The sequence below is a fragment of the Lynx rufus genome, unplaced genomic scaffold (genome assembly GCF_022079265.1).
Source record: "Lynx rufus isolate CCGP_SWC_20201006 ecotype Redwood Valley unplaced genomic scaffold, mLynRuf1.p SCAF_4, whole genome shotgun sequence".
Classification (NCBI taxonomy): domain Eukaryota; kingdom Metazoa; phylum Chordata; class Mammalia; order Carnivora; family Felidae; genus Lynx; species Lynx rufus.
Genome location: NW_025814856.1, coordinates 5,475,505 through 5,501,859, shown reverse-complemented (window position 1 = coordinate 5,501,859; position 26,355 = coordinate 5,475,505). Strand labels below are relative to the sequence as shown.

The 26,355-nt window shown below is 59.8% G+C and overlaps 2 protein-coding genes across 5 annotated transcripts in view; one reads left to right on the top strand and one right to left on the bottom strand.

Annotated features, from left to right (window-relative positions):
* ARHGEF18 (Rho/Rac guanine nucleotide exchange factor 18) overlaps positions 1 to 14,516 on the top strand; it is an 83,826-nt gene extending 69,310 nt beyond the window's left edge. For all 4 annotated transcript variants that reach the window (XM_047095127.1, XM_047095128.1, XM_047095126.1 and 1 more), the window contains 14 exons: positions 800 to 917; positions 1,778 to 2,026; positions 3,033 to 3,109; positions 4,216 to 4,394; positions 5,184 to 5,275; positions 7,315 to 7,497; positions 8,707 to 8,844; positions 9,182 to 9,303; positions 9,810 to 9,866; positions 9,960 to 10,007; positions 10,119 to 10,589; positions 10,943 to 11,276; positions 12,129 to 12,254; positions 12,335 to 14,516. In XM_047095127.1, the coding sequence (XP_046951083.1) occupies positions 800 to 917; positions 1,778 to 2,026; positions 3,033 to 3,109; positions 4,216 to 4,394; positions 5,184 to 5,275; positions 7,315 to 7,497; positions 8,707 to 8,844; positions 9,182 to 9,303; positions 9,810 to 9,866; positions 9,960 to 10,007; positions 10,119 to 10,589; positions 10,943 to 11,276; positions 12,129 to 12,254; positions 12,335 to 12,477 (2,337 nt within the window). In that variant the 3' untranslated portion in view covers positions 12,478 to 14,516. The remainder of the gene's footprint in view (positions 1 to 799; positions 918 to 1,777; positions 2,027 to 3,032; positions 3,110 to 4,215; positions 4,395 to 5,183; positions 5,276 to 7,314; positions 7,498 to 8,706; positions 8,845 to 9,181; positions 9,304 to 9,809; positions 9,867 to 9,959; positions 10,008 to 10,118; positions 10,590 to 10,942; positions 11,277 to 12,128; positions 12,255 to 12,334) is intronic.
* A 1,811-nt stretch (positions 14,517 to 16,327) lies between these two features.
* On the bottom strand, positions 16,328 to 22,999 carry PEX11G (peroxisomal biogenesis factor 11 gamma). The gene is made up of 5 exons (XM_047095155.1): positions 22,929 to 22,999; positions 21,422 to 21,610; positions 18,508 to 18,686; positions 17,578 to 17,640; positions 16,328 to 16,980 (listed from the first exon to the last, which is right to left on the bottom strand). Exons 1-5 carry the CDS (start codon positions 22,986 to 22,988, stop codon positions 16,746 to 16,748), a joined length of 726 nt encoding a protein of 241 aa, XP_046951111.1. The 5' UTR covers positions 22,989 to 22,999; the 3' UTR covers positions 16,328 to 16,745.
* Positions 23,000 to 26,355: the final 3,356 nt, after the last annotated feature.

The following is a 26,355-nucleotide window of genomic DNA, read 5'->3' as shown; positions in this document are numbered from 1 at the left end:
GACTGCTTCTTGGGTCCTTAGCCAGAGGTGTGCGTCGGGTGCCAGCAGGGGGCTGCCTCAGAGGCACAGGCTCAGGGTAGTTCCAGATGGTTCTGGCAGCCGTCAGTCAGGGTCCTTGTGTGTATATGCACGCATGTGTATGTGGGCATGTGTGATATACAGCTCTCTGGGTGATTCCCTACCGCCCCCTGTATTTTTGAGAGAGAGAGAGCACAGGCGGGGGGGGGGGGTGGAGAGGCAGGGAGAGAAAGGGGGACAGCGGATCCGAAGCAGGCTCCAGGCTCTGTGCTGACAGCAGAGAACCCGAGGCAGGGCTCAGACTCCCGAACCACGAGATCATGACCTGAGCCGAAGTCAGATGCTTTAACCGACGGAGCCACCCAAGTGCCCCTCTTTTTTTTTTTTTTTTTTAAAGTTTATTTATTTATTTTGAGGGACAGAGAGAGAGAAGGAGAGAAAGAGTCCCAAGCAGGCTCTGTGCTTTCAGAGCTCAACGCAGGGCTCGAACTCAGGAACCTTGAGATTATGACCTGAGGCAAAATCAAGAGTTGGATGCTCAACGCACGGAGCCACCCAGGCGCCCTGGTTCTGGTTTCTTCTTCCTGGGTTTTACAGAGGCCCTCCTTTACAAGAGGGAACATTGCTTTTGCTTTCTGCGCACAGCAGATGAGCCCCCCTTTCAAGTACTCAGTGAAGCAACAGAGACAAAAGGCCTTGGCGACCTGAAAAAGGAAGGTGTCCCCAGCTGATTTGGCAGGCGCCAGGGTGCCAGCGGGGCATTTTGTTTCCCATTGCCTAGAAAATCGGCAACTTTTCCATCGTGCGGCGGCTTGGTGTGCAGGAATGTATCCTCCTGGTCACGCAGCGCATAACCAAGTACCCGGTGCTGGTGGAGCGCATTATTCAGAACACGGAAGGTATAGTAGCTCTCCTCGCGGCCTCGCCCACTGCCGCTTGGAGGGGCGATCTCGGTCTTCCTGCCCCGTTTTAGCGGTGGGTTGGAGAAGCGCCCCCTCTGTGCTCCCTCCCTGGTTCTCTGGAGGAGAGACTCTGGAGCCGCGATGGCGGCCCAGCAGTCATTAGCCGAGCTGCCACCATGCCGAATCCACCGTGCTGGGTTGTGGGGTTTCCGACTCAAGAAAGATGGGGTGCCGGTCTTACTTGCCCGCTGTCACCCCGCAGCCCCTGGCACAGGCCGGGCCACAGAAGGCCCTGGGTCGTCATCCAGGGAGTAGATGAATGTTGGTCCCGACAGGCACAGAGATGGCCTTCGTGTCACGTGCCTGGAACCTGGGCGGGCGGAGGAGAAAGGGCCCACGGGCCAGCCCGGGGTTCTCAGAGGCCAGGGCCTGACCACACGAGCCCCACCCCCAGGAGACTCGGGCCCTGCGAGGATGAGCAGATTCTTGGATCACCCAACTCTGGGTGATGGTGGGAGGTGGAGGGAGTCTTCTGGGCAGAGCTGGTGGGCACGGGGTTGGGGGCGGGGGGCGTTCACCGAGGAGGGGCAGGCAGCAGGGCCAGGCAGGGCCGCTTCTGTCTCTCAGTCACGCGTCGGCTTCCACGTTCAGTGGAGGCTGTGTCTCAGCGGGAACCAGATGCCGCCGCCTTTATCTGGAGAAGCATTTACATCCAGGCGCGGGTTGGGAGGTGATTCTTGAGGGTCCTCTGAGCAGTGGCTTCAGGGAGCGCACCTCGTAGAGCCCATAGCACGTCCGCCTCTGTCGTGTTTGTGAACGGGGACACAGGAAGGCGCTAACCCTGCGGTGTGTGGCAGCCGGCAGCGAGGACCACAGAGACCTGAGCCAGGCCCTGAAGCTCATCAGAGACATCATCTCGCAAGTGGACGCCAAGGTCAGCGAGTTCGAGAGAGGCCAGCGCCTCCGGGAGATTGCGGGGAGGGTGGACCTGAAGTCCTCCAGCAAGCTCAAGAACGGCCTGACCTTCCGCAAGGAGGACATGTTACAGCGGCAACTGCATCTGGAGGGCACGCTGTGCTGGAAGACCACGTCGGGGCGCCTGAAAGGTAAGGCTGGGCCCCCGCCTCCGGGGGGCAGCCGCGGAAGGGCCCCCCGCATCCCCGAGCCTCCCGCTCACTGCCCGGGGGGTACTGTGGGCCCCGCCTCCAAAACCCACAGTGTACTTGCAGACCAGAGAGCACGCTGGCCTCTGGCCTGCGTTTCCCCGGGGCCAAACCACGAGCTTCTGGAAACCTCCTAACCTGTCCGTTGACACCAGCATCTTTCAAGATCGCTGGCGGGGAGTGCCTGAGGCGGCCAGGGATCAGATGTGCTTGTTCGTAGCTTGCACGGGCGAGCATCCGGCAGGCAATTTAGCGCCTCCTGGGTGCACGACACCCAGGTGGGTGGTGGGTGGTGGGAGGGCTGTGCCCTCGGGGGCTCCAGCCAGTGGGCAGAAAGGAAGAAAGAAGGAAGGAAGCCAGAAGTAGTGAGAAGTGCAGTAAATGCTTGCAAAGAGGAGCCCGCAGGCCGCAGGCGAGAGGACTCGTGGGGAGAGGCGTCTGGTCTGGGTGTCTGGAGAGGGCACTGCTCCTGCTTTCTGAGACACACGGGCTCTGGCTGGACACTCCGTGCAAGACGTGCCAGGGCTCTGCTGTCAGATGTCCCCGCAGGGACAAGGGGTCTGAGGGCAGGCCACGACGTCCCTGGCTCAAGTCCCCGCTGACCTGGGAGCAGGAGGGGGTGGGGGGGGGGGACACAATTCATGTTTGAGGAATCAGCCAGAGAATCTCAGAGGCCAGGCCTGCAGGTGCCATCACAACAGGGACTGAATGGCAGGTTCAGCAACCTCCAGCCACTGATCTGTGCCAAATGTTGGAACCCAGGAGGCGATGGAGAGCCGTGAGGTGGACGGAAACCCTCAGGCTCCTGCAGAAGCATCATGGCGCCAGGCTGAGCGACCAGCCCCCCTGCCCTGGGGCTAGAGCCTTCCCTGGACGCGTGGGTCTGCCTGGCAGGACCCATGTGGCCCTGCGACCCTGTGAGACATTTCCTTCTGTGCTTTCTCATTAGATGTTCTCGTTGTCCTTCTGACTGATGTGCTTTTGCTGCTACAAGAAAAGGATCAAAAATACGTCTTTGCCTCCGTGGTACGTATCCCATCTCGTCAGACGTTAGGTCCTGCCCTCTGGGACGTTAGGGGGTGGCTGTGAAGCTGAGTCGGAGGGCGGCCGGGAAGACACATCCGAAAGTTCACCCGCTGTCCCACGTCCTCCCAGGGGCCAGGAGGTTCCAACAGGGCAGGAGTAGAATTTTCCGAGACCCAGGGTCCTGTCTGATGGCCTGAGGAGGCCTCAGGGCCTTGGGCTGACATCCTGTCTGGTCTTAGCCTCCTTGTCTCCGTGACTCTTCCTCTCTCAGGGGCTTGGGGGTTCGGGGGTTCCCACATCCTTGCCAGGAGATCCCCTCCTTCCTTCCCTACCAAAGACCCCAGCTCAGGCAGCTGCTCCCTGGGAGCTGTGAGCATCTTGGCCCCACGGCGCTCTGATCCCGGGACACCCTTGTCACGGGAGCCAAGCCTGGCCTGCATAGGCCTGGTTTCTCCTGGGGCCTCTCTCATTGGCTTGCCATCCTCTCCCCGTATCTTCACGTGGCGTCCCCTCCGTGTGACTGTGTGCACCGTCCCCTCTCCTTAGTAGGACCCCAGTCCTACTGGATGGGACCCCCTCCCTTAATGACTTCATCTTACCTTAAGCACCTCTGTAAAGGCCCCACCTCTACAGAATCACATTCTGAGGCGCCAGGAGGGTTAGGGCTTTAACATCAGGATTTGGGGGCACAGTTCAGCCCATCACCGCCAGTTAACGTGCATTTTACCGGGCTGTGTCAGAGCATCGTCTCTCATAGGATCACAGAGAGGAATACTGCTTGGCTGTGGCGGTTTGGGGCACAGAGTCAGGAGGAAGATTCATTTGTGATCATACACTACCTACCCTTGTATCTCTTGGGTTTTGTCCAGTGGCATGCATCACTGGTTATAAAACACGTGTTTAAGCACGATAAACAGAGTATACGAGGAGATCGTTGCAGTCGTGTCTTTTTTCCCCACGTGGCAAAATATCTCTGCTTTCTGTTGTTTGAAAATAGATGGGGCACCTGCCGCCCCCCGTCCCCTCCCCCTCAGACAGGCGCGCGACAGCCATTCAGATACGGCAGGGTGAAGCTACCCCCTCACCACCGCATTGCACCCACACAGGACTCCAAGCGCCCGGTCATCTCATTACAAAAGCTCATCGTGAGGGAAGTGGCCAACGAGGAGAAAGCCATGTTCCTGATCAGCGTCTCCCTGCGAGGCCCGGAGATGTACGAGATCTACACCAGCTCCAAAGAGGAGAGGAACACCTGGATGGCTCACATCAGAAGGGCCGTTGAGAAGTGAGAAGGGCCCGTGTGTGCGCCCCCTCCCGACCCGACCCCCCAGCCGTGTAGCCTTGGGCTTTGACAGCCACCCAGTCAGCTGTGGCCTTGAAGGGCCTGAGAGAGCACTAGAGGTCACAGGTCGGCCGGAGACCCCTCTGCCTTTCCTCTCCCTCATTCCGCCTCGGTGCTTTGTCCATCCCCCTCGTCTAAAAGGGACACGTGGCACCATTCTGGCACCTTCCGACAACAGCCCAACCTGTCGGTTGCTAAAGGGGCCGCGACGTTGCTGGCCGACGGGTGTGGGCCCAGGCGGTTCTAACTTTGGGTGTTGGTGGGATGCGACGAATGACACCCGACAGGGGGCCGGGCCTGTTGGAGCAGGTTGTGGTGTCCCGTCCTTCTTCCTCAGGCCAGGGGACCCCTCAGGACCCAGCCAGCCTGCTGCTCCCTCTCTTTACACCTGGCAGCTTCCCGGACCCTTAGCCTGCCCAGAGCTCCCCCCATACCCGATGCCAGTTCTGCAGGTCCCCCGGAAGTGAGCTGTCCTCAGTCTCCTCCTCTCCCGCGTCGTGACCGGGCACGTAAACCCGTGGCTGGTTACGTGTGGACCCTGAGAGACGGGATGAATGCCGGTGGCTGCCGTTCTCTTCTCCCTCATTTTTCTCCCACACCGTTAGCAAGCTAAGTCACCCACAGAACGAGACGTTCTCGGCAGCCGGTTCTGCAGACAGAGCTCTCAGGGTCCGTCACTGAGGCCAGCCTGCCCGTGAGGCGTTCTCGCCCATCTGCCCATTCTCCCTGCAGCTGTCCCGACGAGGAGGAGGGGCCCTTCAGCGAGGCCGAAGAGGAGAGGAAGGTGGTCGAGGCTCGCGCCCTGAGGCTGAGGGACTTCCAAGGTAAGGGGAGTCAGTCTGGACCTCTGACTCCCACGATGTGTCCCTCGTGTGGTCAGAAGGCTCCACAGCACCGTCTTGAGGCAGTGGGCCAGCGACCATGAGCGGCATCTCTGTTCCTTCCCACTGGGATTGGCCACGGAGTGACTCCCGTGGGCTGTCTCGTGTCCTACAGCTCTGTGGGGCCTTTGCAGTGAGGTTTTGTCATGAGCTGGCGATCGGCAGGAGGGGGTATGAGAAAGGGAGAGGGTGGCGCTCGGGGCCCCTGAGCCACCTCGAGACACTCGCGCTTCGCCACACACACTGCCCTCTCCCTCCGTCCCTGTCCAGGAAGGAGCTCGCTGTGGGTGTCCCAGGTCACGTACACAAAAGCCCCAAGGGGACTTGGAATAGCACGGGACCCCACAGCCTCCTTCTGGAGCCTGGCAGACCGAGACCAGCCCTGGCTTTGTGGTTGGGGACCTCGGCTCCCCCCGCCCTGTTTTAATTTTTTTTCCAGCTACTTTATTGAGACATAATTCACACACTACACAGTTCACCCACTTAAAGCATACCACGCAGTGGCTTCGGGTGTATATCACAAGATTGCGCAACTGTCACCACAATTTCAGACCATTTTCAGCTCTCCACAAAAAAACCCCGCGCCCATTAGCTGTCACTCCCTGCTCCTTCTTCCCTTAGCCCCTGGTAACTTCTGCTCTGCTTTCTGTTTCAATGAATTGGCCTGTCTTGGGGATCTTGTGTATAGAGAGTCCTGCGATCTCTCCCCTCTTGTGTCTGGCTGATTCCACGGACCACGATGCTTCAGGGTTCAGCCGTGTTGTAGGGTGTGGGTTTCCTTCCTTCCTAAGGCTGAATACTGTTGCGTTGTACAGATGCACCTATGTGCTTATCCATTCTTCTCCCGGCTTTAACAGACTCCTGTGGGACTGAAGTGAGGTCACTGCCAACAACGGTTCCCAGTACTCTGTGGTCTCAATCGGCTTCTCTCCTTCCTCTCACTGAGTCACTTATTTTTAAATTAGGTAGCATTTAGACAGTAAGCACGTAAAATTAGGCAGTTTATATTTTATTTCTTTTTGTAGGGAGAGGCATACGTTCGAGGGCACCGATTAATAAAAATGTCCAGAAGAAAGGGGTGGAAAATCCCACTGACCCCGAGAGCACAACGCTAATGCCGTATTCATTCAGACTCTTTATTTCTGCGGGGTGGTTATGTAACACACACCCTGTGCTAGGCACATGTCCGTGGACACACCTCTGTGGATGCCACAGTCCTACAACGATATCTGTTCCTTACACGTTCGTGACAAGATTGCGTTAGAAATAGGTGCTTGCTTTATGGAGATATTCGTTCCCATCTTGGATCAAAAGCTGATCTCATCTTTAACACTGGGACCTCAGGGACACTCCTCAAAATCAGAAGCAAGGCTGGGCCAGCCCCTGTCCCCATTATTGCCTTTATCCTGTAAGCTCCGGCCTGGGTGTAAGGGGAGGAGCAGAAGTCAGATCATGACTGGAAGGGAAGGGACAGAATTGTGTTTCACATGTGACATGATTATTTGCCTAGAAAATCTAACAGAATCAACCAGAAAACTACGGGAGGCTGTGCGATGCAGCTGAACGTGACACGTGTATTCTAGCAGTCACCAGCGAGAGCTTTGCCGTGGCCGCAACTACAAAAAAGGCATAAAACCCAGAGACCTGCAAGGAGTTTGGCCTAAATGCCTGACAGAACACGCTCAGGATAGGAAAACTAAGTCTTGGAACATTCTCACTTTGGCCCAAACTAATAAATCGGCCCGTGAAAGTCCTCGCGTGTACCCCATGGTGTTTAGTTTTTCATAGCTGGGGCGAACAGTCAGAAGGCAGGCCTGTGCCCTCACCTTCCCCGTGGGCTGTTGGAAGGGTGGGCCGCGGGTCAGCCGGGGTCCCCAGAGTCCAGCCCCCCCCCTTGCAGGGGCCTCCCAGAGCCCACTCCTGGGAGAAATGATCCTGGAAGGCTGACCGCTGCCCCCCCCCCGCCCCCCATCCCTTTGCAGAGCGACTGAACCTGAAAGACCAGCAGATTGCGCAGAGCCTCAGCGAGAAGCAGCAGATCTACCTGGAGATGGCCGAGACAAGCGGGCTGGAAGACGTCGCTCCGTCACGGCTCCTCTTCCGAGGAGGGGACCCCTCCGAGACCGTGCAGGGGGAGCTGATTCTCAAGTCGGCCATGAGTGAGAGTAAGGAGCCGAGCCTGGGGGCCCTCACTGGGCACCCGGCTGCTGCTGCCGCCACAGTTCCACCCGAGGTGGGGGGTGGTTCTCAGGGGGACCCCAGGACGGCACGTGACCCAGTGTGGCCAACTCGCCACCCTGTCTGGGACGCACTTCTGTCTGGCTGGGGCGGGCATTCTCCCAGGAGCAGCGCTGACACCCGGCAGACTCAGCACCTTCTCCCGAGCACACGAGGCACCACGCCAGTCCCCTAGGATCTGAAGTCGACCGAGATGGGTTCCCCACCCTCAAGAGGCCCTCCTCTCTGAGAAGTGGGGCACCAGTGATCTCCCCAGAGATCATGCACATATCCACATTTGGTGGCTCATTTCAGAGGGCTCCTGCCCCTGGGCCTGGAACCCCACCTGTGCGGGGAGGAGGCTTCTGAACACAGCGACCACAGGGGGGTGCTGGCCGGTCTCCTGCCCTCCGTGAGCACTCTGCTGCCAGGCCCGCCTAGTGGAGCCATCAGGGTCCTTGCTAGAGCCCCCGGTGGCCCCCACACAGCTGCTGGGCCAGCTCCGCACGAGGCCCAGCCTGGGTCAGGCCAGCCGGCCAGTGCTCACTGGGTCCAGATGGACAGCTGGCAACTGCTCTCTCAGTGACAAACGAGAGAGACAGCTGCCCTCCAGACCTTTCCTTCAGAGTGAAGGGAACAGAGACCAGGGGGGTCCCTTGTGGACTCCACTTCTGCTCCGCCTCGTGTCCTCCGGCCACACTGACCTTCTGCTTCCTCACATTTCTTCAGGGGCCATTGTTCTTGGCCCCCTGAGGACCCTCTCATATCCTGTGCCTGGGCCTGGAATGTTCTCCCCACCGACTCACTGGCCAAAGCCTGTTTGTCCTAAAGCACTTTGTGTGACCAGACCTGCCCCCAGAGGCCACCCTCCCATGGCCTCCGACCTTCTGTGTGCACCCCTGACACACAAGCGCACACCCGAGTTCTTCCCCGGCCCCTCCCACAGGCTTCCCCGAGGTCCAGCCTGACCTGCAGACGTGCATTGGCCTGTCCTGGCTGCAGTACCTGAAGTTAGGGGAATGCATAGAGCGGGGGGCTGAAGTCCCACAACAGAAATTAGAAGACTGTGATCCAGGCCCTGCAAGCTTCTAGGCCCCGATCCCTGTGCCCCGCGTGGTTCCACAGGGCGACTCGCTTCCTCCCATCTCCTTCCACAGTTGAGGACATCCAGAACCTGCTCTGCAGGCAGCTGGCCAGCGCCAACGGTCAGGCGGAAGATGGGGGAGGCTCCGCGGGCCTGCCCCGCAGGGCAGACACCTTCGGGGGCTGCGACACCCTGAGCAGCCCCGGCAAGAGTGAGTGGGGCTTCTCGGGACAACTTGGAACGTTCCCTTTGCAAAGCCGAGGCATTTATTGCTGGGTGTCTCTGCTGCTGCTTCCCCTCAACAATTATAAACCCTCTGTGGTGAGGTTCTGGAACCTTCAGGGTGTTGTCGGTCATGTTCCAACAGCGGCACACAGACCAGCCCCTCCCTTTCCTGCTGGCGTGTGTCTCCGATGCTGCCATTTTGGCACAAGCCCAAGGGTAGCGGCCTGGCCACAATTTCCCACCTGGGTTCCGGGGTCGTGGGGCCCCGTCCGGACTCCTGGGGGACCTCCAGCCCCCTCACGCACCTGGATTGGGGTTTTCAGATGGCAGTTTTAAGAAGGTCTGCAGCAACGACCCCGGCCCCCGAGACTGGCAAGGCCCGGTGAGCAGCCCAGACTCCAGGCCCGGCGACACCCCGGGGGCCTCTGAGGAGCCACCACCTGTGGTATGTCGCTCCCGTAGCCAGGTCCAGGGCCGCCCAAGCCCTTTTCGTTACCGTTGCCGAGTGTGAACAGCCTGTGCTTGCGTGGTCTAGTTTTTCCGTCTCGCGGCAACACGCTGTCCCTGGGAGTGGCCCACGGTGGCCGGGAGTGGGTTGAGAGAGGGGACAGGCCCAGGGCAGTAGCTGTAGCCGCGTCAGCAGAGGAGAGACCCTGCGGGGCCCGCCAGCGTTGGGTCTGTACAAGTGTCCTGGTGCCCGGAGGCTGGGGCGCACTGGGGCCCGAGCAGGGCTGCGGCTGAGGCTCCCTCTACCGCCCGCTGTGTGACCCGAGCCTCCGCAGGGTGAGCCCACGACAGCCGCCTTCCCGCCTCCAGAAAGGCTGCCCTGTGCGGTCGTTTTCCAGACTCAACGCGAGTCACAGGACCAGGCGGGGCTGGGAGGAGAAGGACCTGTTGGTCACTAAGCAGCAGGTCCTTAGCTCTTCAAGTCTGACGCTGTTGCCTCCACAGGTCACAGTGCCAGGTGCGGAGTCTGGCCCCCGGCTGCCCGCCGTCCTGGAGCTGGAGGTAGGCTCGGGGCTCGTCCATCTCCCCGGGGGTCGGCATGCACGCCCCGCGCCGCTCCGTGCAGGGAGCCCGCGTCTCTCTCCCTCTCCACAGCTCGTGCAGCGGATCCAGACGCTGTCCCAGCTGCTGCTAAGCCTCCAGGTACAGGGGCTGCGCCCGGGCCCTTTTCCTGCCGGAGGCTAGGGTCTGGGGAAGGGCCAGCCGCCTCCTAACATCGGGGCCTCCCCCCACGCCCCGCCTCGCCCCCCGCAGGCCGTCATCGCCCAGCAGGACAGCTACGTGGAGATGCAGAGGGCCGCCCTCCAGGAGCGCGAGAAGCAGCTGCGGCTGCAGTCCACGCGCGGGAACCTGCTGCTGGAGCAGGAGCGCCAGCGCAACTTCGAGAAGCAGCGGGAGGAGCTGGCGGGCGTGCAGAAGCAGCAGGGCCGGCTGCGGCTGGAGCAGCAGCGCTGGGAGCGCGAGCGGGAGCGCCAGCGGCAGGAGCTCGACGTGGCTTCGGCGCGGCTGCGGCAGCGCGAGGAAGAGTCGCTGCAGCTGCAGGAGCGGCTGGGCCAGGAGCGAGAGCAGCTGGAGCGGCAGCGGCGCGCCTACCAGCACGACCTGGAGCGGCTGCGGGAGGCGCAGCGCGCCGTGGAGCGGGAGCGCGAGCAGCTGGAGCAGCAGCGGCGCCTCAAGAAGCAGAACACGGTGCCCGGGGCGCTGCCGCCCGACGCGCTGGCCGAGGTGAGGGGCGGGGCGGGGGCGGCGCAGGCGTGTGAGCCCCGGCGCGTGTCAGCATCAGTGCCGTGCGCGCGGGCGCGACTAAGTGTAACCTTGGGCGCGCGTGCCTGCAGCAGTAAGTGGCGGACCGGGGCGGGGCCGGCGCCGGCCCCGCCCCCAAACAGAACCTCCCAGCCGCGCGCGCTTAGGTGACCCCGGGACCCAGAGGAGGTTGGGTGGGGCAAGCGGGCGAGACCAGCCCTGGACACTGCAGATCTGGGGACAGCGGCTTTGGGGGAGGCGGGGGGGTTGGGGGGTGGGACGTGATCTCCAGCAGGAGGGACACCTCTGGGATGTGGCGTCTGTCCCTCTTTCAGGCCCAGCCCCCAAGCCACGCTCCCAGCTTCAACGGGGAAGGGCTGGAAGGGCCCACCGGCCTCGCCAAAGCGCCAGGACCCCGGGCGAGCCTGCTGCTGTCCAGCTCGGGCCCCGAGTTCCCAGAGCGCCCCGAGGTGGCTCGCCGGGACAGCACCCCGGCGGAGGGTCGGCCGGCCAAGAGCGACGTGCCCATCCAGCTGCTCAGCGCCACCAACCAGATCCAGAGGCAGGCGGCCGTGCAGCAGCAAATCCCCACCAAGCTGGCTGCCTCCACCAAGGGCGGCAAGGACAAGAGCGGCAAGAGCAGGGGCTCCCAGCGCTGGGACAGCTCGGGTGAGCCCGGAGTGGGGGGGCGGAGCTGAGGCCACGGAGTCCTGGCGGGCTCTAGGTGGCGGGTGATCTCGGGTGCCCACCCGGTCCACTCACCACCGTTTGTGAGACCAAAGCGGCTTCTTGGGAGCAAACCAAAATGGGACCCCAGGGCTGTTCCCTGGAAGGGGCACCAGGAGGAAACTGGAAGGCACAGCTGGTGACGCCAGGCTACAGAGACGACCTGTCCCCATGTGGTCTTCCGGCCCAAGAAGCAAAACTAAAACATCAAACCCCATGTCCTTTTCCTACCCCGGCCCTCACACTGGGACTGGGGATGAGGGAACCTCTTGGCAGTTCAGAAAGTGGGGCCCTGCAAAGGGGTGACCAAGGAGGAGAGGTCAGAGAGCCTGGGTCACTGAGGGACATCGAGGCAAGCAGTGCTAACACTCCCACCGAGCCCCCAGCCAGTGCCGACACTAGCACCCACATCTCTACGGGGTCCTCGGTCCACAGAGGGGACACTGAGGTCCTCGCACAGAGCACTCTGCAGCGAGTGGTCCCCGGTAGGGAAAGCCCGGGGGGGCTCCCTCGGGTGCTGTCAGCATGCAGGCTCTGGCTGAGGGGAGCCAGCCCTGGGGTGTTCCCTGAGGAGCAGGGCCTGTGCCCCAGGACTGCTGGGACTCAGGGGTCACGGGGTCTCTCTCCAGCGGCGCACTGTAGTCCGGCCTCGCTGTCCCTGGGGCCGTCCTTGGGCATGGGTGCCGGCGTCCTCCCTCGGCCGTCTGGGGGAAGAGCCAAGGAGGGGTTGGAGGGGGGCTGCTTGTGTGCCTGGAGCGAGGCCAGACACCCCGGGCCGTGCCCTTCTGCCCTCAGCCTCCTTCGACCTGAAGCAGCAGCTGCTTCTCGGCAAGCTCATGGGCAAGGACGAGGGCGCCTCTCGGAACCGCCGCTCGCTGAGCCCCGTCCTGCCAGGCAGCCACGGCTCCACGCCTCTCCCAGGTGAGCCCGGCCCCCCGGGACAGCGGGGCCGCCATGATGCCCGGCAGCTGCCGACACCCGCCACCCCCCCTCTCTTCCAGACCCCTGCGGCTCAGCCCCAGCCGACGTGCCCCCTGAGGGCTCCAAGCCCGGGGGCGCGCCCGTGCCCCCATCCTTCTTGCCACTGCCCACCACGCCACTGGACAAGGAAGAAGCCGGCAAGGAAGACGTCATCTTCTTCTAGAGGGGCTGTGGCTCCAGGTGCAGACCCCTCCCTGTCCTGCTCTCCGGGGAGCAGCCCAGTTGTCCCTCCCCCCTTCCCTAGCAGACCAACACCAGCGACCGCATGGCTGGGGCTGGGGTCTGGGCCGGGGCGGGCCTGTCGTCTCGAGGCTCTTTCTGTAGGATTAGCAATGGTGCCTGGGTAACTTTCTAAACTTCTTTTTTTGATACAGAAAGGAAAGTTTGTAATCGAAGGGTGAGCCAGAGCTGACCTAAGGAGCTGTGTTCAGTTGTAGCACCCCATGTGAGTAGGGAGAGAGCAACTCCACGCCATCATTCCCAGGGACTGCCCAACGCAAGAAGCCTGGTGACAGGCCAGACCCCAGTCTAAGGAGGTGCTGGCCCTGGGCCAGGCTCCGCAGCCCCCAGGAGACGCTGGAACGTGTCATTAGGGCACCAGGAGGGGTGGGTGGTGTCAGCAGAATCAGCTTCCAAAGCAGAAACCTACATGTGTTCACGGTGAACCTCAAGGCCGAGAGCGTGAGCTCAGACCAGGGGTGGCACACAGCCCGCCTGGGGACAGGGGGCCACAGGGCAGGGCGTATGAAGGGGATGGCCAGTGGCACCGTAGACAGGTTCTATAGGTTCTGGAAGGGGCGGGCCATAACTCATTTTAATTTGACAGAGGTTTTTAAAACCTGCTGTTGCTCAACTTTGTGCTTCCCAGAGGAACCTCACCCAGTTGGCATGATTCTGTGGGGTTCAAGGGCACCAGCTGTTCTCAGCCTATCCGGAGAAGGCAAATCGAGAGCTTTAGGCAGGACTAGTGCACTCCTGAGGGTCCCGCTCCTAGCAGAGGGTCCCCAGCCCCCATGAGATGGGCTGGTGTTCCTGGGGCCACAGGGAGGAAGCCCCCGGGACAGGTGTCCCTCACTGAGGGGCAGGTGCTGGTTTAGGGAATGGAGTGGTGGGGCTGCCCTGCCCTGGCAGACAAGGGTGAGATGCTAGAGGGGTCACGTGTGGCCAGGAGACCTTAGGTGGCCAGATGGCCGTGGGTGCCTCATGCCCAGTGAGCCATGCTAGCTTACTGTCCACTTTCCCTGGAGGGCAGCTCCCCCCCACCCCACAGTCCAGCCGCACAGCTGTGGACGGCAGGGGGTGGGGGGGGGTGTTAGATGTCCAGGAACGGTCAGGGGTGGCAAACGGGTCAGAGCCACACTTCAGCTCTGGAGGAACTCTGGGTGCCGGGTGGGTGAGTGGGGGTCCCGCAGCCTTTGCACCCCTGGCCCCGCCACCGAGCCCAGAGCCCAGTCCCTTCCAAGGCATTGGCGGGAGGACTTGGGTCCCTCGCTGACCAAGGAGCGGGGGCGCTGCAGGGTGGAGCGACACAGGCATTCCTGACGGAGGAACCGAAAGCAGCAGTTGTGAACCTCTCCCAAGCACAGGAAATGGTGTGACGTTCCCGGGCCTCTCCGAGAAGCCCCGCCTGCTCCCTCCTCTCCCCTGCTCTCGACTGTGTCCTCCTCCTCGAGGAGCAAGGAAAAGCGGTCTCCCTCGGTCCTGTGACACAGCGGAGCCGACCTGTGCCACGTCTCTAATCAGTGTTCGTGTCGTACCGAGACGTATCGGAGCACTTTAGAAAAGTTGACTTTAGGTCTCTGTCCTGTCGTAAAGAGAACATTCCTGGGCCCTTGTGTTGGGCGATGTGACCGCCAGGTGCCCCTCGCGGTGAGGAGTTTCCGCTCAGCCACGCGGCAGGAGTCGGGGCTCCCCGCCACGGGGCCGAGAGCATTTCTCAGTCGTGCCATGCAGCGGGGCAGTGGCGGTACATGTCTGGCCAGCAGGAGGTCACCCCTGGGTAGAGCCCAGTTCTCCTTGTGTGGTCGGTGGCTGAACAGATACTATTTCTGTGGAATCTGTGCGCGTCTTTGTTAATCGTGACCATAATCTTAGTCCACCTGACAATTGCTTTTACGATGATTGCGTTTCCTCACCGCGGGATCTTTCAGAACCGTCTTAGAACTTAAGACCTGATTCCAGCAATAAAAGCGTCGGAGGTGAGCGGACGGAGTGTTCGTATCGAGGGTTTGGGGTTTTGTTTGAGGATCGTCTGCCCAACGCCGGTGCTGTGATGGTGGATTACGGGGAGACTCCCGTGGCTCCCCTCCCCAGGCGGGGCCCCCCCGCCACACCCCCTGCTGCAGTAGGACCTGGGGGAGGCCTGGACGCCACGCTCAGGGCCCCGCAGACTCCCCTCCGCACGGCCTGCGTGGCCGGGATGCCGTAGGAGCCCCCCCGAGCTGATGTTCCCACCTGCTGCATGCAGGGGTCAGGCCTGTGGAAGAGTGCAGGACACTCCCCTGCCCCGCAGCTGGGGTGGTGACTTCAGGGATGCTGAGGCTCCTCCTGGGCAAGCAACGTGGCCCCACACAGAGGAGCCCAGCCCACAAGCCCGCCCTGGTCCCCTCTGAGGACGCTCCAGATGATGATCACACGGGGTGGCGGCGAGGCCAGGGCGGCCGTGGCCCGGGGAGAAGCAGCCCTCCGCAGGGGACTGAGGTGTGGGAGCACCGCCAGTCCTCCCCGCTCCAGCGCAGCCCCCTTCCGTTCAGCCTGTCGCCGTGGTCTTGGGGCATCAGCCTTCTTGACAAGGAGCCATGGCTGGCCTCTGGGCCATCCTCCAGGCCCACCAGCCTCCCCGCTCCCCAGTTTGCTGCCATGTGTACTCCCTGGGTCCCGAGAGAACCCGCTGAGGCCCAGCTCCTGGGAACGGAGACCTGAAGAGGCTGAGCAGGGAGGTGGGGCTTCTCCTTGACCACCCAGCAGTGTTCCCACACAGCCCGGGCCCACAGGGACACCAGCCTGTTGGGGCAGCCGTGACCTGACACGTTAGCATCCAGGTGCTCACGTGGTTTGCCCACAGACACCCTGCCCTGGGTGCCTTGTATTAACTGAGTCTCCAGGCAGGTGAGTGGGTGCTGCTGTGACCGCCCCCCCCCAATCTCCCTGGTGGCCCCGAGTGCTGGGAAGGGGGCCTCTGCTAAGGGCCCAGAGCCTGGCCCACCCCCCACCTGTGAACCCCAGGGACAGACAGGTGGGGCAGGGTGCTCCAAGGGGGGTCTCTCCTGCGCCCCGTGTCCACCCAAAGTGGCCTCCACCCCAGCTCTTCCCACCACGTCACTTCCTTGGGAAACAAGATGCGGTGGGTGTCCCATGAAGCCCCAGGGGCTGCAAACTGCCATTTTTGTTAGATCTTTCCAGAGGGGCAGCATGATCCCCTCTGCCTTCCCACCAGGACTCCTGTCACGGGGAGGGGCAGGTGTGGGCTGGCCACCACCTGCAGGTGCCTGCCTGAGGCCACACGGGGGCGGTGGCTCTCAAACATCAGCCTGAACAGCGAATGCATCCCATCGCACCCTGATCCCCACGAGGAGGGAGACGGGAGCCTGCGTGGCCCAGCCCCAGCTTGGCGCCCACGACACGCTCAGACCGGCCCTGGGTCCTGGCCGTGTTGGAGCGTGACATGCTTCAGCCGCCACAAGCACCCCAGCGATACCCAGGAGGACAAGACCCAGGCGTGGGGGTGGGAGGCGGCGTCCGTGTGGCCCCTGTGCCTGAGACGGGTGGGAGAGCCGCCCGCCTCGGCCAAGGGCTGCTCGGGGCCGGGTGGGCTGTGCTCACAAAGTCCGAGAGGACCCACTGAGCCAAGCACGTTCCAGGAGGCGGGCTGGGGAGGTGTGGTTTCCAGGCACCCACCACATCCATGCAGCACTTACATGGCTCGGCAAATAAGGCCCAGGGGCCTGTGTGAGCCAGGGGGCCTGCGGGCGGGAGGAGCAGGAGACAGCGAGACAGGAATGAGCTCACACATGGACCTGGCACCAGCACACCCTTTAATTGATCCTCGTTTCCGTTGTCTGAAGGCCCGCCTGGCACACGCCGCCTGGGCTCTCCTGCTCGCCTTGATTGGAACGCAGGACACAGGCCGCGCGAGGGTCTGCTGAGGCTCCTCTGCACGTGAGGCCTGGAGACCCCTACTCTGGACCTGAGAGCAGCCTCCCCCACTGAGCCCGGAAGGCCCTGGCCCTCAGCACTCGGGGGACCTCACCCCTGCCTACATCCTGCCCCACCCTGGCCTTGTCCCCAAGGCTGCTCGAGCGTTCTCTGGGCCGTACCTCCCTACACCTGGCATTGACTCGCTCAATTAAAGACCCAGCCCCAGTGATTTCTGCCTTGTGGGAGGGGGCCCTCCGGTGGGATTCCGGCTGCATCCACACCTCCCGGGCCACGTCAGGGGGCGGTGGCCTCAGTCCAGTCACCGGCCCGGACGGCCTGGTACACACTGAGGAGGGAGGAGACGGTGCCCAGAAGGCCCACCAGCCACGGGGGGAAGCGGCCGGCCCACAGGACGCCCGGAGGCAGCCAGTGCACGGCGTTGGCCAGATCGGCCAGGTTGCTCAGGAGAGTCAGCACCTCCGACTGAACCTGGGCCTCCAAGGCCCTCCTCTTGCTCCGCGGCAGCCGGCTGTGGGAGCAGAGAGAAGGTGCTGGGGACGACCCACGAGTGCCTTCGCTCCCCCAAACAGGCCGGAAGAGGTGACAGCAGAGGGAGGGAAATGTGGGACTGGGTCCCTGTCACACCCCCCGACAGGGAGCTCATGGCACGAAAAGGGCACAGACTGGCAGGAAAAGTCTCAAACCCACACCTCGGTCGTCTGGCCACTGGAGACGGGTGGGGGGACTGGTGGGGGCCCAGCTTCTGGGCCTGCCGGGGTGCGGCTTTGCCCCACATTCCCTCCCAGCCCGGATGAAACATGGACGGTGAGCACAGTCCTCAAGAAACTGTCCCAGATCAGCCTCCCTGCTGGGGGCGCCGCCGTGAAGGCTCAGCCACTTCCTGTCTACAGGGCCTCAAGCAGGCCTCAGTTTCCCCACCTGTGCCAGTCCTTGGAGCTGCCGTAGGCCCCATGATCTAGCACACGCGGCCGCCCCAGCCCAGGCCTGCAGAGGACGAGGCTCATAACTGGTGGAAGCAGCTTCCTGGCTCCCACCCGGGTCCCCAGCGTGCAGGACGAAGTCAGCCTTCTCCCGACCAAACCCCGGATGTCCCTGGATGTCATACCTGGTAAAGGCCACCGCGGGGTCCCTCAGCCTCTGTCTCAGTTTCAGGACCATCCACAATGACCTGCATCAACAGAGGGGGGGATGTGCCACCAGAGGGGCATTCCCATCTGCCGGGAAACGCCAGTATGGGGGGGGGGGGGACGCTCTGCCTGTGTTTTCTGGGCAGAGGACCCTGAACAAACCCACTCAGCAAACTCTCTGTAGAGAGGAAAATGTTTGGGAGGAAACCATTCTTTCACAGTTCTAGAAACGACACGGGTTTCAGAAGCACACAGCCAGACAGGAAACCCCTGGCTGTTTTGTCCGGGGATGTGCGCCGATGACCACGCACACGGAGAGACCGGGTCCAGGCTTGTGGACTTATTCTTCCTGGCTCCGGCGGGAACAATCACGCACGTGCCAAAGATGTCCACATCCTAGTCCCCAGGACCTGTGAGTGTGCTCCCTTACATGCTAAAAAAAAAAAAGACTCTGCAGACGTGACCAAGTTAAGGGTCTTGAAATGGGAGGTGACCGAGGTGGCCCTGAAGAAGGACGCCCGGGGTCGGAGTTAGAGAAGATGTGACAAGGGACACAGGCTGGAGGGACAGGCTCTGAGATGGAAGGAGGGGCCATGAGCTGAGAAGGGCAGTGGCCTCCAGAAGCCGGAAAAGGCAGGAACAAATTGTCCCCTGCAGCCTCCCGATTTCTAGCCCGGGGAGTCCCTACTGGACGTCCGCCCTCCAGCACGGCGAGACAGCGTGTGACGTTTGAAGCCACCGGCTTTGTGGGCATCTGTTAGGGCGGCCGTTGGATGGATCCAGGGAGGGGGCAACAAGAGGAGGACTGTGGGAAGAGGCCAAGACCCTCGCACCTCCAGCCTGTCTGCCCACCGGCCCAGGTCTCGGGGCACCCGTACAGCCTGCCGGCGCGTGCTAACACCACTTGCCTGGCGATGCCCAGCAGCAGGGAGAGGCCCCAGAAGGCCGTGCTCAGTGTCCACCACCGGGCAGAGTCCACACGGAGGATCTTGGCATCGGCAGCCCAGGCGATGTGCTCACAGGGGTAGTAGAGCTGATCCGCCAGGTTGCCCAGGACGGATACGCCGCGGACAAAGAGGTCTTCCTCCTGCAGGACCAGGAGAGAGCGGGGGATGGGCCTGGAGTCAGACCTACCCAGGTCCACTTTAGGGACCCAGACCAGGCCAGGTGGCAGTCACAGGGCAATGTCCGGGCCCAGCAGGCTGGCCCATGGCTGGGCCACTGCAGGAGAAAGGCCTGATTTCTGCTTCCCAACGGTGTGGTCATCGCCCAGTGGAACAGAAGGTGTCGGGAGTCCCCGGGGAGCTTCAAAACCCCCACCTCTAGGGGTGCCTGCGTGGCTCCGTCAGTTTAGCTTCTGACTTCAGCTCAGGTCGTGATCTCACGGTTCGTGAGTTTGAGCCCCACACTGGGCTCTGAGCTGTCAGCACAGCCTGCTTCGGATTGTGTGTCTCCCTCTCTCTCTGGCCCTCCCCTGCTCATGCTTGGTCTCTCTTTGTCTCTCAAAAATAAAAGTAAAACATTAAACAATAAATAAAACAATAATAAACAATAAATTTTAAAAAAGACCCTATCCCCAGGGTTTCTGCCTCACTAGGTCTGGGGTGGGCACTGGCACCAGGAATGTTTTTTATATACATATATATTTATTTTTGAGAGAGAACGTGAGCCAGGGAGGGACAGAGAGAGAGCGACAGGGGATCCGAAGCAGGCTCCGAGCTGACAGCAGAAAGCCCTACTCGGGGCTCAAATCCAGCGGGATCATGGCCTGAGCCAAAGTCGGACGATCAACGGCCTCACCCACACAGGCGCCCCCAGAAATGTCTTTCAAGTTCGCAGATGACTCCCATGAGGGAACCGTGACCCCACAGGCAGGGTGCTACGGTACCACCAGGCTTCCGCACTCAGTGCTGACAGTAAGTGGGCACGAGGCTGCAAGGCTCGGGTCGCCTCCCCAGACGAGAGAGGGGGCACATCCCCACAAACAGGCAAACTGGGGGCGCCTGGGGTGAGCTGCCGCGTGCCCCTTCTCCTACAAGGACAGGCCTCAGGCCTTCAAATAGCAGAACCCAAGCCCTTCAAGCCTGAGTTCTGAGCCACCGCCTGTATCCAATTGAGGCTGCAGGGGCCTGGGCCCCACCCCCCAGGATCCGGGCCCCTGGGGGCCTCCAAGCTGCCTGCCATACCCGCTCCCTCCTCTCCATCTTCCCACGATCCCCCTCATGAGCCCCACCAATGCCCCCTTCCTTCCCACTAGCCAGCTGTGACCCTGCCTCCCTCTGGGTTTCAACCCCACTCCAGCTCCCCTATCCTGCCTGGACCTTCTGGTGTGCTGGCACATTCCACTCCTCCATGAGAACAGAGCCCTCCCCGCCCCTCCTCGCCCCTCCCCGCCCCTCCCCAGTGTGCTCATTCCACAGTGTCTCCAGAGAAGCAGCAAGGTCAAGGCCCTACACCGGGGAGGAGATGCTCACTGGGCAGGGGGCACAGACACAGAAACACTGGGCCCAACAAAGGAGTTCCTGTTCTGGCCAAGGGAGAGACAAGGTGCACAGGGCCCCTGGTCTAGGGACGCAGAGATGTGGGGGGAGGGGTCCTCAGGGGGCACATGGGAAGCATGCCCTAATCAAAGAAGATAGGAGATGGGCGTCAAAACAGGGGGATGGTCCAGGAAAGCACCTGAAGTTGGGGTGACTGGGCCATGGGCACTGGGGTGGAGCGAGGGTGGGAGCGAACATGGAGTGGCTCAGAGAGGGGACGGGAGAAGGGTTGGGCAGGACACCCAGGGAGGGGCATGACTTGGCCAGGATGGCCCCAGGCAGCTTCTGAGCTCATCCCCTGGGGAAATGTCCCCTGGGGGAACAAGATGGCCCCAGGCAAGGGAACACTGCTCTAGATTACGCGCCTTCCCGCAGAACGCTGCAGTCCCCTTATAACAGCCAAACCTCCATGTCCCTCAACAGGGGACCAGCCAACTGCATAGCAAATGCTAGGTGGCCACAACGAAGGAGGGAGCTCTGTTTGGACCTATGTGGAGTGCCCTCCAAGTTGTGCTGTTTAAGCGAAAAAAGCAAGTGGCGGGACAGTGAAAATGGCACACAGCTCATTATATAAACAATGCGTATTTGCCTGTGCGTGTACAGGTCTCATGAAGCAATCACAGAAAGCCGACAACAGCTGCCTCTGAGGAGGAAAACTGGGGAAGGGGGATCAGGAAGGAGGGAGACTTTTTAGTCTACATACAGCCCATATAGCCTTTTTGGAATGTATGAATGTAGAAGCTATTTTTTTAGATTTATTTATTTATTTTGAGAGAGAGCACAGAGCCCGACGCAGGGCTCGATCCCACGAACCATGAGCTCATGACCTGAGCCAAAATCAAGAGTCGGACGCTTAACCGACTGAGCCACCCAGGCGCCCCACTTATTTTTTAATTTAAATTAAAACAAGAACATATGATTATCTCAAAAAAGAAAGCAAAAGTTTTTTTAAAAAAAAACATTAAACTGCCGGGGCTCCTGGGTGGCTCAGTCGGTTGAGCATCTGATCCTTGGTTTCAGCTCAGGTCATGATCTCGAGGTTCATGAGTTCAAGTCCACCATCGGGCTCTGTGCTGACAGTGTGGAGCCTGATTGGGGTTCTCTCTCTCTCTCTCTCTCTCTCTGCCCCTCCCCTGCCCACTCTCCCTCTCTCTCTCAAAATAAATAAACTTTAAAAAACAAAACAAACCAATAAAACTGCCCACACAACAGCCTTCAGACAAGTCCAGAAAACACCAGTTTTTGCCCAGAGTCTGTGCCTCCCTCTCTACGGCCCCTTTACCTCTGCCCCCAGGCCATACTGCTTCGTGTAGATAAACATGGCCATGTCGTCAAAGAGTCGCAGGACAGTCCTACAGTGGCTGAGTTGGGAGGACAGTGTCAGCAGGCGCGTCCCCACTTCTGACCTGGCCGGACACTGCTCCACCAGGACCCCACCAACCAGTTGGCAACAGTACCCCAGCGTTCGGATCTGCAGGACACCAGAAGCAGTCAGCACGGCCGCGCTCCCGGACTAGGCTGGATCAGCCCCCGTGGCCGTGGGTCCCACAGGACAAAGCTGGGGCGGGGGGGGGGGGGTCGGTAGACTAGATCAACAAACTTCCAATAAGAGCTGAACATTTGCTGGCCCATCTTGCACGTGGGCCAAATGGAGAAACATGGCATCCTTGTCCAAAAGTCACTGTGGACACTCGAAGGGAGTGCTGGCTCATGTCACCCTCCCTTTGGAGACAGATGTGATGGGAACAAGAAAATGAAACCATTTCCCAGCAAGCTGGAGGACGAGGCGGACGTGTATATCTGCATCCATCCAGCTGGACCAAAGTCTGTAGCCGGGCTGGGGAGGGGAGAAGTGGGGAGGGGAGAAGTGATCCGGCCTCAGCCCAGTGAGCAAAAGGGTCATATGCTTGAATTACTTCAGTGATCAAAGGAACTCAGTGGCTGACTGGGGCCATTGAGAACTGGGTCGGCTTTATACCTTCTACCTGTGTTTCATCTGGTTTTCAGAAATTGCTTTTTCCTGTTGTTTTATATATTATTGTTACTGATTTCTTTTCAGTCCCTTTTAACAGCAAAACTCTGCAGTGTAAAATGTCCAGCTTGGGAATTGATTAAAACCTGAATGCCCGATCATAAGGGATTTGGTTGGAACCCAACTGCCCAACCACTGGTACATTTCCTGGTACAACCTAAATTCCTACCTATAAAAGAAGGAAGCTTCTATAGGAACACGCAGAGACTCTGCCCTCAAGGGCCTGGATGGACCCTAAATGCCCAACCAGAGGGTATGTGGTAGGAACCTAAACATCCAAACACAGGGAAAGCCCTACAAAAATCCTAAATCCCCGTAGAAGATTGTCAGGGACAACCCAGGGACCAACTGCAGCGGCCTAGTCAGACCCTAAATCTTCAAACGGGGACTTGGTTGCCTTGTAAATGTCCAGCCAGGTTGAATTGGCTGGAACAACCTCAATGCCCAGTTATAGGGGATCTGGTCCTAAATCCTAAGTCCTATGACTGGGACAACCCAGTGACCATCTTCAGTGGTCTGGTCGGACCCCAACCGTCCAAACGTGCGGATCTGGTTGGTACTGAAAATAATCCAGCCATGACGGGTTAGCAGGAACAACCTAACGATCGCCGCTAGGGGACAGGGTCGGAGCCCAGCCCGGGGAGGGCCTCTGCGACGGAGGATCCTGAGCGACCCCGCCCCTCTCCGGCCTCAGTTTCCCGTCTCTGAGCCCTGGCCCTGGCCCGAGACCTCCGAGCGCGCTCCGCCCCAGCCTCACCAGGCGGTCGCGGCCCCTGTAAGACTCCAGCGCCGACGCCAGGCCGCTCAGCGCCGCCATGGCAACTCCGCCGTGACGCCACCGTGACGTGAGCGCGCAGCGCCAGGGGGCGGGGGCGAGGCGCTGTGCGCAGGCGCGACCGCGACCCTTTGTCCCCGGTCCGGCCCTTTGTCTGCATCGGGGAGCGTCGGAGTTGGCAGCTGAGTGACGGCAGCGTGTGCCCCCGGATGGCTCGGAACCCGCTGCCTTCTGCCCCGCGACGGCTGGTCTTTTCCGAGCTAACCAGCTGCCCACAAAAATAATGTCCAAGTTGCCCTGGTTCAAGAAGGGGTTTTTCTTTATAATTTCTGTGCTTCACCCTTTCGCCTGTTGTCTGCTGGTCTATAGCGACCGTGTGCAGCTGGTGTAATATCGGAGAAGCCATTGCTAGAAAGTCAAGGAAACTGCAACCGTTCTAGACAAGGCGATAGTCTGGTGACTGGAGTTGCTCCAAGGGGCGTAATTAACTGCGTGACCGGGAAGAAGGTATTAAATTATTCACATTGTACCAGTTTGTAGCTTTCCTTCCGCCCCCCAGTTTGGTCGACGGCACTGTAGGAGTTGCAGGTGTAGGGCCTAAAGGCCTGAGCCACGGATACAGTGAAATGATTACAGTGAGTTTAGTTAACAGTCGTCTGTAATTGTGTAGCTTTTGAATTTTGTGCGACATGCATGTATAATCTCATCAAAAAGGTGACATTTTTCAAAAACTTAACATGATTCATTTCCTTTGTTTGTTTTTCGAACGAGAGAGTGAGTGGGGAAGAGGGGCAGAGGCAGAGAGAGAGAGGGAGACAGACAGTCCCAAGCAGGCTTCATGCCCAGCTCAGAGCCTGACACAGGATTCGATTGATGGTGAGATCACGACCTGAGCCGAAGTCAAGAGTGGGAGGCTTAACCGACTGAGCCACCCAGGCTTTAATTGAGGTAAAATTCATCTCAGATTCACCATTTTAAGGGGCGCCTGGGTGGCTCAGTCGGTTAAGCCTCGGACTCTTGATTTCGGCTCAGGTCATGATCTCACAGTTCCTGAGATCGAGCCCCTTGTTGGGCTCTGTGATGACAGTGTGGAGCCTGCTTGGGACTCTCTCCTCTCTTTGTCCCTACCCCTCTCAAGCTCTTTCTCTCTCTCTCTCCCTCTCTCTTTCTCTCAAAGTAAGTAAACATGAAAAAAATTTTTTTAAAAAGATTCACCATTTTAAGTGGCATTTAGGACACTCCCATGTTGTACAAACATCACCCCTTTCTAGCTTTAAAATAATTTCATCACCCCCCAGAGGAGACCCTGTAATTCTAGCAAGCGGTTCTTCTGTTCCTCCCTACCCCGGCCCCTAACAACCACCCTCTGCTTTGTCTCTGTGGGTTTACCTATTCTGGATATTTCATATAAGGGAATAATGCGATTTGTGACCATATCTGGTCACATATCTGGCTTCGTTCACTTAGCATAACGTTTTCGAGGTTCATCCAAATTGTAGCTTATATCGATACCTCATTCCTTCCATGGCTGAGTACTATTCCACTGTATGGACTGACCACATTTTGTGTGTCTGTTCAGCCATCGACAGACACTTGGGTTATTTCCACATTTTGGCGGGTTTGCCTTCCTCCTGGTCCTTGAAGTTTACAGTGCACTCCTGCCCCAGGGCCTTTGCATTGGTGTGCCCTCTGCCTGGAATGTTCTCCCTCCAGATTCCCACATGGATCCCTCCCTCACTTCTTCCTCATGTTTACTAGAACATCATCTGTCTTCTCATGGGACCTCCCCTCACACCGTCCTGGGCACTTCCCACCCACATGTCCTGATGCCTTATTTTTCTCCTTAGCTTGTAGTACTGTCTAACATAACTATATTGTGTCTTTGTCTGGCTGTCTAGTTATTTGTGCCTCAAAAGAGTGTGAGAAATTTGTCTCTCTTGGTCACAGCTACGTCCCCACAGCCTGGCACAAAATAGGTTCTGAATAAGTGCCATAGCTTGCAGGGCTCAGCTCCCTGCCCAAAGCTCTGTGTGTGTTCCATCCACACTATCCCGGGAAACCTTGTCCACTCCCACGAGTTCCCTGGCCACCTCTCCCTCGTGACTCGTTATTTTTTTTTTTTATTTTTAAAAATAATTTTTTAAATTAATTTTTTGAGAGACAGAGCACAAGTGGGGGAGGGGCAGAGAGAGAAGGAGACAGAGAATTCGAAGAAGGCTCCAGGCTCTGAGCCATCAGCACAGAGCCCGATGTGGGGCTCGAACTCCCAAACCGTGAGATGGTGACCTGAGCCGAAGTCAGATGCTTAACCGACTGAGCCACCCAGGCGCCCCCCCTCCTCATGCCTCTTTAATCCTGACCTGATCCTGTTCCCACCTGCCCCGTGGACAATGTCCCTACTCATCCCACAACCCCCATCCCCACGCTCAGCAAGTCCCAGACCGACTGTAGCATCATCCCCTAACGTCTTGCTCTCCGTGTCCCCATCTCAGGGCTCCCCCGCCAGCCACTGAGCCACCCAGTCACAGACCGGTCATCACTGTCTCCTCTTTCTCCCCCCACACATCCCTCCCACGTCCCAACAGTCACCAAAGTATCACTTCCTCCCGGCCCACGGCCCCCTCCATAGGCAGCCCTCCTTCTCTCTGGACCCCAAGCCCCGCCTCCCCCGATCTGCCTTCCCCGACAACATCTCAGGACACTCTTTAACCCCCACATCTGACCACAGCCCTCCTTGCTTAGAACTCGGGACACTGTTCCTGCTGCAGACAAAAGCCAAGCCAAGCCCAAAGCCTGCAGAGGGACGAGGATCTTGGGCTATAGAGCCTGCTGCTGAATGAGTGGTTACGTCCCTTCTCTTGAGCGCAGGCTGTCCCTGACTGCTTCGTGACAGCACAGTGCGTTTCCCCGAGTGCCTGCTGGGTGGCCGGCCCCGTGCCAGGCCCCAAGCACGCAGCAGAGAGTCTTTGGCCAGGGCCAACCCTCCCAGCATCCTCCGCCATCAGTTAGGGCCGAGCTTGACCTTTGAGAGAGGGAAGGGAGCTGGACTGGCATTCACAGCTGGCCTTGTGGTCGCTAGGAGCTGGCCGGGCAGCCCCAGCTAGGCCCTGGTGCGCTCCTGCGAGACATAAATAATTGCACAGAACGCGGGTGTTGGACAAGGCCACTCCGTGACCGTGGTGGGACGAGACAAAACAAGCTGAAGGCAGGCAAAACATGAGCATTGTCCAAACCACAGCCACAACCAGGCGTTCGCTCTTCCTGGAGAGTCTGACCGCTGCCGTTCTTTCCCGAGACTTTCTGCGGAAAAACTAAGATCCTCAACGACAGAATTATCTCTCCCCCCGCCCCTGCTTTCTGACGGCATCCAGGATTCACCTCCTCCTTTTCCCAGCAGACAGAAGGACGA